The sequence below is a fragment of the Tympanuchus pallidicinctus genome, unplaced genomic scaffold (assembly GCF_026119805.1).
Source record: "Tympanuchus pallidicinctus isolate F22 unplaced genomic scaffold, pur_lepc_1.0 scaffold1, whole genome shotgun sequence".
NCBI lineage: Eukaryota > Metazoa > Chordata > Aves > Galliformes > Phasianidae > Tympanuchus > Tympanuchus pallidicinctus.
In genome coordinates this window covers 49,278,310-49,293,048 of record NW_026294618.1, presented here as the reverse complement: position 1 = coordinate 49,293,048, position 14,739 = coordinate 49,278,310, and the positions used below count along the sequence as shown (strand labels likewise).

The window sequence follows — 14,739 nt, the reverse complement described above, 5'->3', positions numbered from 1 at the left end:
GTACAAATATATTTTTTTTCCACAACAAATTCTTGTCTCCAAGTCTGTTAAACTCACTACAGATCTCTCCAAACCCGTTGTGCACTCTATAGGTTTCAACTATGCTTTCTGATCTCAATATATGTTTAGCACTGAAAATCAGTACAAAGCAAAGCTCTTGTGGAACTTGTGCTGCAAGTTATGCCAGACTCTGACAGATTCATGGAAATATAGAATTGCTTGATTTGGAATGGACACTTAAAGGCCATCTCATCTAACTCCTCTGCAATGAACAGGGACACCTACAGCTAGACCATGTTGCTCAGAACCATGTCCAGCCTTTTTTTTTTAGAACAGCTTAGGTAACTCTTATTAACAATGGACATGCTGTAAATTATTACCCTGGAAAGGCTCCTGAACACAAGAGGTTTTATACTGTGCATTAAACAATTTAATTCTGTATTGACAAGGTAGCGTATTATTTATCAGTGTTTTTTGGATTAATCAGAAATTATTTTTTAGAAAAGAAGTAATAATGAGAGAGTGAAGCAAGAGAGGAAACGTTAGTGTCTTCCAAACTCCTCTCGTTGTAGAGTGCTGTAATGAATAAGGAAATTTGGAATTTTTCAGTAACTCATGAGCACAGAAGAGAGTATTTTTCAGCCTTCTCAGTGATTCTTTTTTTTCTATTAACATTGGCAATTGGCATTAGCTTAGTATTTAAATGCTAATGTTGCTTAGGTTTTTGAAAGGGCTTATTAGAGTTACTTAGTTCTCCTATGTATGTTCCATGGATATCTGAAGTGAATTGTCTTCTAAATTTGTAAATTAATGACTGAATCATAAAATCCTGAGAAGCAGGTAGAAGCAGGAGAGCACAGGCAGATACTGAAGCAGATGTGATGAGGATGGAAAAAGACAGCTTTATTACAGTGAAATTTCATTTTGCTTTTTTTTTTTTTTTTTACATTGTTTTACAAATTCCTCTCCCAGATCTCTTTTCAAAATTGTACAGTCTAATTGTATGGCCATTTTAGAGGCACAGCTTAGAAGGTGAAGAAGAATTAAGCATTTAACCCTTGAAGCCAGCCACTCCAGAAAAGGTGTTTTAATGTCAAAAGTAAATGTTATTTTTTCACCTATTTACTTCTGTCATATTAAATTATATATTTAAATAAATAAATAAATAATATTTTTAAATAAGCATAAATAAAGTTATATTATGGCTGAATTCTTTTGATGTAGATTCCCCATAAACTCATCTTGTCTTACATGGATCCCAGTAGTAAATTATGAACAAGAAACAGTATTAATAATGATAAATTGCTATTGGATACGTTAAATGCTTTCATTACAAAGGTGCCAATTTGTGAACTGTGTGTGCTTTCAGGCAGTAAACAATCATTACAACTACCCACTACAGCTGCTGCAAGTTCTGTCAGATCTGTCTACTAGACACAATGCAGTTTCCTTCTAACAAGGAATCTTATCCCATTTTGAGAAACCAAGGGGACCTTCTTACAAAGCTCTTCAAGATTTTCTGGCACTGAGTTGCTGCTGAGTTTCTTGGTTGCGATAAAGTTTTATTCATATATGATGAATGACATTGTGTTTCTTTTCCAGAAAATGCCACTTAATTAATGCTTCTCAGATAATATATTTAAACCCCTGAAATCATTAGAGAGTTAAAACACTCAGCATGAGGAAATTCAAAATCCAAGTCTCTTTTTTTTCTGACTAATTTTTTTGGAACAGATTCATCTGTCCTCCTGATTTTAGAAAAGAGGAGAAGTTTAGGAAACATTTCATCAGACCAGAATCATAATCTCTTGTTTTATCCAAAACAAAACTATTGCTTATTTCCTGCTGGTCAGGTAACTATCCCTCATCATTCAGTTTCCATTGAGGATGATGCCACATAGCCATCTTCACTACTCATTGGGAGGCAGAATAAAAATACCTCTTTGACCTATTTCACTATTGTGCTGCTCTCCCTTTTGGCATGCATCTGACACTCATGAAAGAGCAATTTCAATAAGGAGATCCTTGGACCTGCTCAGCATGAATGGAAAATCCCAGATGAGGGAAGTAGACTGGAACCACTTCTTATAAGTCAAAATCGTCAAAGGGTGATTTTTGCCTTCTCTACTTAAGGAAGTTGACCTAATATATTTATCCCACAATAAGTAAAAGTTTACACATTGATAGACATCATAATTAAATCAATAGAAGACATTTTGTGACCTGCACTTGGTGAACAGAAAAGGGAGAATTTTGTACAACTTTCCCAGTCACTGCTTGACACTGTTTCTTCCAGTACATAGTTGTAGTCTCTCATATGATATACATTCTCTGAAGCTTAAGTCTTCTAGTTTCACTCCATTATTGCTTCTGACTGTCACTTTGTTGGTGTACAAATACATTTTTTTACAGATCCTGGAAAAGAGAAAGAATTGAAATATTCAGCTGCTATCAAGGATAAAGGTAATGTCATAGGACATAATTGTAGAAAACCTAAGGATATATTCACATCAAGAAAATATCTTGCAATGAATTGGGCATTTTGTTTTTATCTTACATCTTAGAAAGGAATTTGTGAGTGTAATAATAGTTCAGTAAATTTGTAATAGAACTTTATTAGTATTATCAGCAGTGCAGATCTTCACTAACGTGAAACATCTTAAAAAAAAAAAAACGTAGAAGTCCAAACTCAGAATTTAAGAACACTTGATAGCATTTTCTATTACAGACTGCAGAGTGAAATAAGTGATTTTTCAGTGATATTTTTTCTTATATCAAAATTAAGAATTTTTCATTTCTTCACTTTGTGAGCATGCACAAAGCGCACATAGTGTTTTGTACTACACGTTAAATTGGTATCCTGGCTCAGTTAGAAACCACCAATTATTCAATCAATCGTTATCCTAGAGGTATTAGATGTTAACCTTTTATCACTCTAGCTTGAAGATTAATAAATTATTTTTACAGAACATGGCAAAGAAAAGGAAGGAAAGAATTCTACAGCTCTAAAAGATAAAGGTAAGGATACACAAAAGAATATAATACTTATTTTAAAACCACACAATGTAGAATGAATGTATTCATTTAAAAATAATCATTGGAAACTTAATCTTTTAGAAATCTTATCCAATCAATATTTAATTGGTTAAAATTACATAAAGGATTTACAGCAAAAAAAGACCAAAAAACCATAAATAGAACAATTAATGTTCAGGAGACTCAAAATTAATTAAATATCACAAAGACTTTCTGAGTTATAGTTAAGATTTTTCCTAAAAACCTTCTTTTCTGAACAATAGAAAATGTATGAGGGCTCTGAAAGTAATGGCAGCAGAGGGGCAGACTGACAAAATGGCATCTGACATGGAAGTGCATATGAAGAAATGATGTCTCATTGAATTCCTCCATGCAGGAAAAATGGCATCCATTGACATTCACTGACACTTGCTGAACCTTCACGGAGACTAAACAGTGGATGTGAGCACTTCACAGTGAAGAGACCCAAAACTCGAATTCCTCTGTTTTAAGAGCTTCTTTTGAATCCTTTTTGAATCCAAAGCTTCTGTTCTTCTCTCCTACAATTGTTTTGGCAATAGCACTATTTAAAAAAGAGTCAGGGAAAATAAATTCTCAAATTTGAAGCTATCTCTGAGATACTCCGTAGGTCACAATATTACAGTGTTAACCTATCTGTTTTATGATGTGAATAAAATATCTTCAATCTTACAGTCTCATTTTATTGGGAATGATTAAGGTGAACACTGGAAAAATATATTTCCTTCCCTTTTCTTTTCACTGATGTTATCTCACATCTACTGAATTTATAACTAGCTTTTCAGCTCAAGAAAAAAGGCCATTTAGAATAATTAATATAACAGTTGATTTTCTGTTGACATGAGCATATTCAAATAATGTGAAGACAAGGAAACTCTAGGCTATAATTTGTCATGCAGTTTTTTGATATATTACCCAGCTAATGATAGTAGAAGGTGGTTCATACAGAATCTCTAACAGTAGCACTAAAAAGCTTATGACATACTATATGCAACTTTTCACGAAATTTTTCTAACAGATGCACTTGAATTGCATTGTGAGTTATGTTGAGTTATTAAGATGACAATGTTTGTGCTGTACAGATAATGAAAATTCACTCATACTTTGTGCAACACAATCTGTTTTCCAAACAAATGCTCTTTCTTTCCCTCTTGTTTGCTTCTGCCATATTTTAGGATGTATTTGCATCTTTGCTTATGTAACTTCTGGGTAGATAATAAGTGTATTTATTTATATGCACAGAGTGTCAGGGGAAATAAGTAGTGAATATTGCCTTTTTGCCATAAACATAAGAGCACATTGTCATGAAATAAACAAATGTACTGATTTACTTCTGTTGAGCAATTCAGATGCTTCCTTTGAAGTAAACGCACAATGAAATAACATTTGTCCATAGCATTTTTGTCTGGAACATTTTTTTTCTCTAAACATAGAAAGCTATTTTGTGACACACCTACACAGAAATGATACCCCCTCTGACTTTAAAGGAAAGTGCCGAAAAGCAGTATTGCTTGAGTTAGTATTTCCTTCTATTTACATTTACATATTTGTTGCTGCTGTTTGTATGAAAACTAGATCTTTACACTAAAGTTTGTATACTGCTGTTGTATACTTCATTATCACTTTCTTAGTTCCTGAGCTTCACTCTTGGATTAGGATGCAGGAGGAAAGCAGCAGTATAAATATTGGCTTTAAGACAATTTCGATCTTTCCCTTTTCTGGGACCAGGGAAATGGTCAGTAGAGACAAAAAGTTTGAACCACCTTTAGTGAGTCCCTGCTTAAGTCTCTGACGAGGAAGTTCTGCTCCCTGGAAGGGAAGCAAGATGCTGATCTCAGAAGCATGTTGAATAAGATGGTGCCCCAGCGAAAATATCCTGCACTGATTAACGAAGGCATCCAAAAGAATGAGACTCCAAAGTGCTGAATTTATTTTAGGACTAGCGAATTGTAGGTGAGGTACTCAAGAGACAAAAAATACCTTGTGGTCACCACCAGTCAAAATGTATTGGTTTGTCCTGGTGGCTGAAATAGTGGCTTCTTATCTTTGAAATCACAGACATGCACAAATGGTCAAGCACACTTCTTCTATAGCCTCTTCAAAAGATTTTAGTCTTCATACTGAAGTCTTCTCTGAATCCCCTGAAGGAATCCACCTGCTACTGTTTAGACCAAGCTCCCTGCTTAAGTACTTATCTAGTCATGGTGTGATTTCTCTAAAGGATTCAACCACACTGTAAGTCAACTTTTTCTGTAGCAAGTCACACTTGAAGCCAGTTGGATAAGTGGGATCACATTCTGCTGCCATGACAGCCAGTAGGACTGTCACTTATGAGCTTATTTTGAAATACATTTTCTTTAATCATGATCCGTTTATGGTTTTGGGTTTTTTCTTACTGAAAATTTAGTTAATGTTAATCTGGAATAAACAAAGTGGTTTTGGTTTTTTTTTAGATGTTTAGGTGGTATAACCTAACAGATGGAGTATAATTAGGTCTACTCAGCATTGTGCAGACTCTGATGTTCTCTCACTTAAACAAAGAATGTATACAAACCCATGAAATTACGATTTTCTACTAATGTTCTCTGATACACACACTTAATACTTCAAGTGGCAGTTGCTTTCAAAAATATATACATTTTGTATTTGTACTTTATGTCAACTGTTTATTTATCATATGATATTCTTTTCCTGCTTTTGCTAATACTAGAAACATGCTATCTAAAGGACTAAGTCAAAAAAATTTGGCTTCAGCCCATGAGAGAAAACAAAATAATCCTTTCTTCATGAAGTGTTGAATAAGGCCCTAAAAATTCCTAATTTTTTGGCATTAATTGTATTTGCCTTAATCCTTCCTAGTTTCTACCTAGTGAGGTCTTCACTGACAGAGTTATTTATATTATTTTTATTACCATGATTGCTAGTAATAGTGTTACATCTTAAGAACTACAATATTGTCTCTAGAGGTAAGGTAAATAAAGGTCAAAGACTTATATCTTGCATCTCAAAAACTCAATTATTTCCTACAGAATCACTGAAAGGAAAAAATCCCAAGAATCCAGAAGGGTCAAAGGAAAAAGGTAGGTAGAGAAGTTAAGAATTTCAGAACTGATTATCAGAACAGTGTATATGAATATACATTCTGATATACTGCTGTTATTCTGATATACTGTTGTTATTTTATACCCAGCTTTCCTGTGATTTTAAAGGGCTGCAAACATGTAGAAAGTGTGCTTTTATTCACAGGCAGTACACCTCCTTGATGTTAAAAGAATAACTGAGTTCTTGTCCTTGTGTTAAATCAAAAAATAAAGTTCCCATTTACCTTTATCAGAAGCCTCTGGCATTCAAGTTCTAATATTTTAACTGTATCTGCATGGATTAAATTTTTACTTGGGTTCAGTAAAAGAAAATTTTATTAACACTAGCTAGTCTATTAAATTGCTTTTCACTTTGTAAATAATTGTTTTTCATTGCCTGCTTGAGAGAAAGATTAACAGTTTCCCCCAAATGCAGAGACAGTAATGACATATTGGAAGTTTTTTTTTGTTTATTTTTTTGCACATCCAAGTCTAAAAGGATGAATGAAAGACCTTATAGTTTTGTCCTGTTCTTTGTTTCCATGCTGTTAAATCCATTTAATTATCACATCTTTTTTGCTCTCAAAATATCAAAATGTCTAACTTGTTTTCTTTTCAAGTGTCATCTTATTTCTCTAACCTGACTTGTGATAAATGTTAAATGTTTCTTTCTAGAGACTGGTAAAAGAAAAGATGTGATGGCTCCAACAGTCTTAAAGGAAAAGGGTAATGTCACATCATGTAGTTAGGAAATAATACATTATCTTTACACAGCCTATTGGTATCAATATATATTGCAATTTCTTTTCATTTTTGTATTATAGGTTTTTTAGTGAAAAGGAGCTATAGCTCTCTTCTTGTCCCTTAATAAATCTCATGCATCAAAGTGAATATCATCTTACATAATTCAGAAATTATGAAATCATGTTCTTTACTATGATGTTCTTTAACTGTTGCTTGACAGTTAATTGTAGCCAATTCCGGTCCACTTCAGTAAGTTAGTAACAGAGCTATTTCTAAACTCATGATAGACTTAAGTGATAGACTTCATAAATCCGAGAGTATAGTTTGAAATGCAGTGTCTTTGCCAGGTAATTTAGTAGGAATTATTTTTGTTTAGTTTTCAAATTCTAATTTGAGCCTTGTATTGAAGTAAATAGAAATTCTAATTCCTAACACCTATCTTTTTCAAAATTTTGGTTAATCAGGAGTTATGTATGTTTGTTATAGTATAGACAGATATAGTATATATACTGTCATAGCTGACTTTCCCCTTCATTTTTTTTTTGTCTGATATTTTTTTCAGATTCTTCAAAAGGAAAGGAAATTAAAGTCCCAGCTATGACAAAGGATAAAGGTAAAAATCACAGGTTGAGTAGAGCTCTAATTTAAGACTTAGCTATGCTGTCTTCAAATAGCATCCTTCACTTCTGTACCTTTTTTTTTATTTGTGTGATAAAGAAGAGATCTATATGAGACTAAGATGTCATCAGTACTGGTTAGCCTCAAAAGCTATAGGGTCTTTCTTTCCTCTTTCTTAATTTCTTCTCATTCTTGCTATTTAAATTCTTCCTTTCACACTGTATTTTGCTTCTATAATATATTATTTTATTGTGATTTACTCTCTCTTACACTGAAATATCAGTACTGGTCGTCAAATAAAGATCAGCTGCAAAATATAGTGCATGACCTCGGCATTTTTAGACAATGATAAAACTATGATTATAATAAAACAAGTCTTAAATAGTCTGGATCTTTTTGAAGAAGAGTGGGTGAGCTCAGATTGTTATTTCAAGGTCTAGGACATGAAAAAAATATTGATGCATTATTGTACAATTTCTTTCAGCTTACTTTAGTCAACAATGAATACTGAAGTACTTTTTTTTTTTTTCTTGGTACACTAATATTTCAATACAACTTAGCTTTATATTCAGGCTTTAGGAAACTGACTCCTATTGGCTTCTGACTCAGTTCTTGCAAACATATATAAGTTTAGGTAGTTTATTGAGGCATTAAACATTAGTTAGAGTCTAATATATTTGAATATTGAACTTCCTGTTGAGTTTTTAATTTAATTTTTTCTTCAACATCCAAAAATATTTTTGATTTAAAGACTGATTTATTTAAATGTAGTGGTAATTAAATAAAACATTATTTATTATAAAAGATCAAATAGTATAAGGAAGTAACGTAAATGGGAGCTACTGGAAAGAAGGGGACAGACTCTTTAGCAGGGTCTGTGGTGATAGAACAAGAGGAAATGGTTTCAAACTTAAAGAGTGTAGATTTAGATTCGATGTAAGGAACAAGTATTTTACTGTGAGGGTGGTGAGGCACTGGAGCAAGCTGCCCAGAGATGTGGTTGATGCCCCATCCCTGGAGATATTCAAGACAAAGCTGGATCAGGCTCTGGGCTACCTGATCTTGCTGTTCATGTCCCTTCATTGCAGAGGAGTTAGACAGGATGACTTTCAAAGATCCCTTCCAATGCTAAGGATTCTATGATTCTATATCCACAAGAGTTTTCTAGATGCACTGCTAATGAATTAGATTGAGTGAACTGCCAAACACTCAGTGGTACAAGAAATGAAAGTTTAAAAAATGAGCTGATTAACTCAGTTTTATCAGCCAAAACATGTTCTATCAAGAAAGATAACGTTTATCTAAACACTGCTGGTTTTCACTGACTGCATATGAAGTGGTTTGTGCTCAAAGTTTTTGAGAATAAAACTCTACCAGGAAACCACTCCACTAACATAGTATTTCATAGGACATATCACGTACAACTCTTCCATTTAGGCTTTTTTTTTTTTAAATTAAAAATTGAAACACTGCAAGAGGCATAAAAAAATCTTGTGTGGTTGTGTCTTACAGCTTACAAGAGCCAAGATACAAATATTTTGTGCCAAATATGCAGTACAAGGTTACATTAGAGAGACCTGATATTCTTGTGACTAAGAGCAATGACTTGGATGAAGCCTGAAAAAGATCTGATTGGTTTTCATAATATTGGCAGGATGCTAAGATGAGCAAAGCCATAGTCCATTGCAGGCTAAAAGTATTGACTCCACTGAGCCTCTGCCAGCTTCCTGAGTGAGATGAGAAATATCAGCTCTGGTTTTCCCTATTGGCTAGCGTTCATCCTTGCAGGTTACCTGTGGATGTGCTTGATGCCTTGTTGGTTCACTGAGAAAAACTGGTATCTCACAGCACTCTGCTTTTCTCTTTGTCTCCAATTGACTCTATAAGAACTTAAATCGTTTGAATTAGATGCTACCTGGCACATTGGGCCAATAGTTTTCTTTAAATATTGTTTATCGTAATTCTGTAAAGTGGTTATTCTGAGCAGAACTGCAGACCCTTTAAGAGCCCTGGAGTTTAACAGAAAAATGAAATTTAAATGGGAAGATTTCAGGTTGAATACATGTGTATAGTGAAGCAACCTTACAGTCTATAATAGGATTCAATCATTTTTCAGTCACCAAAGTTCATGACAAAGCAAATCTTACAGTTCAGCTCAATTCTATCTGAGAGATATTCACAAGCCATTTCTTAGATGCTGGAATTCATATGCGTGCAGTACTTCCAAAAACAAATACAACTAACTCGGTGACACTGAATATGTATGACAAGATATTGACATTTTGTCAGAAAACTGTAACCCCAATGCACAAAGTGGCTTTAAGCATCCTTGTGGGATGCTGTGCCTCACTAAACCTCTCTTTCTTAAAAATAATAAGTGACATGTCACATAGATCAGACAGTTTGAGAAAAGCCTTTGTAGGGAAAGTGCTCCAGAAATTTTGTGATCATTGCCATGTAAAGAAGTAAGAACAAGAGGTACCTTTTTTAGACAACTAAGAGTACACAAGAAGCTTCTTTAATAGACATCTTAGTTTAAAATAGCTAACCAGCAAAACACCTGGAGAAGTTGCAATGGTTTGCCACTTTGCAGTGATCTGTCTAATCCAGTATAAACTGAATGAACTGAAGTGACCACAGTCTAACCCCCACTTTGTTAAGACAAACACACTTTTGAAAAATGAATGTTGAATTTGCAAAAGTTGGAGGTAAAATTACAATAGAAATTAGTGAATAATAGAGCTTAAATATAAGTTATGTATCTATATATTCTATATATATAAGGCGTATAAAATTTGCTTCACGAGCCTGCCTATGTAGTCCAACCATGGCAGAATTGGTCATCTCATTTCTGAACAGTGCCGATTAGAAATACTTCAAGAAGGCACCAGACTTAAAACTCAGACATCAAGATAAGGCAGATTTATAAATGCCAAGACTGAGATGCACTGCGAGGTAGTAAATTCCTATTGTAAGGCAGAACTTCTCCAAAAAAAAAAAGTCTTCAATAGATATAGAAAAGAAGAGAAGAACAGCAATAAAAAATGCACAATATTAATGTAAGCCATTAAAAAAAAAAAAAAAGAGCTAAAATTTTAATTAAAAAAACAGTTCATATAAAATGAAAATGGAGCAGTTTTTTTAATAAATAAAATGTAACTTTGTCCTTATCATTTCATACTTTTTGTTTGATGTTTGCTTGTTTTGAGGCAATTTTTATTTTAGTCAAACCAAAATGAAGTAGCATGCACATACATATGTGGAGGCATACATTCAGTAGACAAAGCATGTTCATAAGTGAAAGTATGCCAACTGATATTTAGGCTATTTCCTGGAGGTAGGCACATGCTAGAATTCCCATTTCTTCATAATACAAGTCCTCTGAGTGCATATATGTAACTTTTTCTTTATACATTCTTGTGCGGTAAAAGACAATTTTGCAAAACATTCATTTCACACAATATTTGAGACCAATAATAAGGATTTTCCCTGCCCAGAATTATATGCTTCTCAACAAATTACAGATTCAGTATCCCTCTGCTTTATTGCTTACCTTTGGTCCCGAGAATATTGCTCTCTTTATTGCACTGTTCAAGTGAAAAACTGCTGTTAGTACTTTAGTCACTTCCTCTGAAAGATGAGAGAGGTAGTGAAAGATCTGTGCCTTCTCATGCTGCAGAAAGACAAGAAGTCTGGTTAGCTCTCCTCTGCTCCTTGCTCTTTTGCTATGTTATTAAAAAAGGATTTTTACCTATCTTTGGAAGCATGCTTGAACCTAGTAGGCATTAAGTGTCGGGAACCTACATAGCCACAGGAGAAGAAAGATTCCTGTAGGTAGTTGGTATTTCCTGTTCACTATCAATGAGGAGAAGGATCAGACTCCATATACAGTCCAAGGATCTCAGTAATGCACTTGCTCTGTTAGTGCTTCTACCCAATGACTTCATGGGCTGTTGAGGTGATCCAAGTGATCTAAATCCAAAGACATCCATGATTTCTGTTCATTTTATATCCTTATTCCTGCTCCCTGGAATAAGAATAATTTGAAGTGCAAAAGAGTCTGTGCTGAAACAGAACTCACACACTCGTGCTGCTTTCATTCTAGTAAAGTGGGCTTATGTATTCTCATTAAGGAGTTGCTAGTAATGAAGAAAAAAGTGCTACTAACTTTTTTGGATGTTACCTAGTGAATGATATTTTTCTTAGTAGGTCTGACAGCCAGTTCTTGCAAATTAGAACAAAAGAAATATCCGGTTTGCAGGGGATTTCAACCACAACATATTCCTTACCCATTAATAACAAAATCGGTGATGATAATCAAATGAGAAGTCATTCCACCAAGCCTCATTAAAACCTGAACTAGAAGAGGGAAAGGGCAGGAAAGGTGTTTTCTGATACTCAGTAAAAATTATTCTAAACACAGATACTCTAGACAATTGAAAGGCTAAATTGTCCTTTCTGATGCTCACTATACTGATTTTTAATGTGATAAAAATTTCTCTTGACATTGGTAAGAGCAATTCTGAGCTTAGAAAGACAGACAAAGAGAGACAAAATATCTGTTAGGAATATCTGAGAGAGAAATATCACTTTATATGGTTCATAAATATTTTAAAACTGCACCTTCTTCTCAAACTATGAACAGATGGACAATTTATGGTGAGATGGTCAAAGGCAGTATCAACTAGTGGCTGCCAGCTGCTTTGCTGGAGCTGCTTGCATGAGGCAGTTTTCACTTCAGCATAACAGCATGCAATGAGCAGTTATCATAAAGTACCTGACATGTGGAATGAGTCTGTGCCTTATTTTTGTCTTACTGCAGGTCTTATGTCTGTTATCAAAATAAATGTTAGAACTTAGTCAAAACTTCTGACAACTTCAGCAAAAGAAGTTACTGTCTGAAGGTGTGTTGGGCTAAATATATTTTAACTCTCAAGAGTTATTCAGAGACTGAAGAATCAGTCAGGAAAAAGGTGAAATCATGATTAAAGTCAGGACAAAAACATGTCTAGAAAATTAAGTGACAGAGTCAAGGTTGCATGGTTTCTAAAAAGAGAAATTGTGTCTTAGAGGTAAGTGCTTCATATACCTCAATAAAACACAGCTTTTATGGGATGGTTTAAATAGGCCTATAAAAAGTTCCAGAATAGGAAGCACTGTAGAAATTTAATAGCTGCTGCATAACTGGGACATTATTGAAAAAATTCAGTCTTTGATTAGGAAACAGTTATTGATTCATTTCCACATTAAAGCCCATTCATAAAATAATTCCTTCCCTAGATGTGTTGTATTCCTTAATTAACAGAAGATGGAAAGAGTAATGTAATGAAATGTTTTGATACCATAAGATTTACTAAAGAGTTCAGGATCAGAAGGAGTTGTGACACACTGAATTTACCAGGTGAATGGACAGCACAATGGAAAAAAAAATGTAGTGTCACTAACCATAATGCAATACAGATTGGGAGGGAAATATGGGAAGATAGATTGGGAAGAATATGTCTCTGAATAACCTTAATAAATTCTATAAAGGTCCCGAAGTTTTTACGCAGAAAATTGAATGAACTTTCTTCCATATGCAGATGCATTAGGACATGAAGTCATAAAGCATAAATCAAAAGTGCATCTTGTCCTGGAGTGCTGTATGCAAAACTCTTACATGATAATGTGGCACCAGAGCAGGATAGGAAAGAGAAACAGAAGAGAAATGGACAGAAATAATTCTCTTTCTCATCAAATAAGAAATAGAAAGACTCAGGTTACCTGTGGGATTAATTAGTATGATCACTATTGGAGGACTGTAAATCATGAGTCTATGTCAAGGGCTCTTCACAGAGGAACTAGATATTTACATGGCAGAGCAGTTTTCATAGCTCAACTTTTCATAATTAATTATTATAAATTTAGAAAGGAAGTTAAATTTCATGCCTCAGGATGGAAATCAATTTCTTCTAAAAGAAAAGTAGAATTCATGGAAGAATAATTTATTTTACAGTATTCAAACTAAATATTATTTCCTGGCTACTGCTGGGATATCAAGCCACAAGGATCAGACTATTGTTGAATAGGAAATGATGCTTACAGGACATTTTCAAGATTTTTAAAAAGTATTTCTGTTAAGCTCAGGAATAAATCCCTCTGAACCACCCGTGTCTGTGGAATTAGAGGACTGCTGGTGATTCAAATTTAAATTTCTGATCCAAGTTAAATACAATATATCCATTCTGATTCTGTGAGGATTTTTGGTTTATGTACTGACTGTTATTCTGGATTCATTATCCCTGAAAAAATGGGGTGTTTCCCGTTCATGTTATGTTTCCCTCATAAACATTTTTCTTTGTATAATAGTGATAAGAACTGGAAATGCATGATTGAAATTGAATAAGCTTGGGAAAGAAAAAACAGTGACTGGCTAGAGTCACTGTCATTTATGATTGTTAATGGCATCTTATTTTATCATGATCTGTAGGTACAAATTCCTAATTCAAGAAATAGGTAATAACTATCATCAGTATAGCATAGAAACAGCATAGAAATTTGTTCTTACTCCAAACAACATTAAAAAAGAATACACTTAAAACCATCTCTGATGTCTAAGTATCATCTTCTCTAGTTCATCATTCTACTTTATTTCATGTCCTTCACTATGTTATATTACATTTGTTCTCAGCAGGTAAACAAGTTTTTATCATTTTTAGACCAAATTCTTTGACTGATCTATCCATCCTTTTTTTCTGCATTTCAGTTACTAACACATTGCTCATCTTCCAAAAGAGTCATGTGAATGGTGTTGTTTGTGCTCTTTTTCAATTTTTCCTAGTTGTTATAAGTTTCAATAACAGGATTTGATCAGAGCAATGCTACTGGCAACAGTAGTTAGTCTTAAGATTTGTTGAGTATTTACAGTGAATGCCACCAGAAAAATCATGGCCAAGGTGAAAATTCAAACAGATGCCACCACATGATTTAATGGCATACTAAATTTTTGGTCTGTGTAGATCAGAAATTAATTAGTAAAAAGCTTTCTGAGAGCCATTGAGGCTTCTATAGCAGCTTCTGGGGAAAAAATACTAAATCCTCTGAAATGACAGTTATACTAAATGGGTTTGATGCACATGTCAGCCATGAAAGAAAAGTGATGACAAAGAAGACCAATCCTGGAATCTTTGTGCCTATTCTTTACTGATTCTAGACATTAAATTTTTTTCCACTCCTGGACACATTCCTGAGATAGTAAACATTT

The 14,739-nt window shown here is 33.9% G+C and overlaps 1 protein-coding gene across 21 annotated transcripts in view; it reads left to right on the top strand.

Annotated features, from left to right (window-relative positions):
* TRDN (triadin) overlaps positions 1-14,739 on the top strand; it is a 207,337-nt gene that overhangs the window by 150,790 nt on the left and 41,808 nt on the right. For 20 of the 21 annotated variants that reach the window (XM_052677499.1, XM_052677491.1, XM_052677507.1 and 17 more), the window contains 5 exons: positions 2,413-2,463; positions 2,968-3,018; positions 6,084-6,134; positions 6,810-6,860; positions 7,441-7,491. In XM_052677499.1, the coding sequence (XP_052533459.1) occupies positions 2,413-2,463; positions 2,968-3,018; positions 6,084-6,134; positions 6,810-6,860; positions 7,441-7,491 (255 nt within the window). The remainder of the gene's footprint in view (positions 1-2,412; positions 2,464-2,967; positions 3,019-6,083; positions 6,135-6,809; positions 6,861-7,440; positions 7,492-14,739) is intronic. The other variant, XM_052677571.1, reaches the window with a different exon arrangement.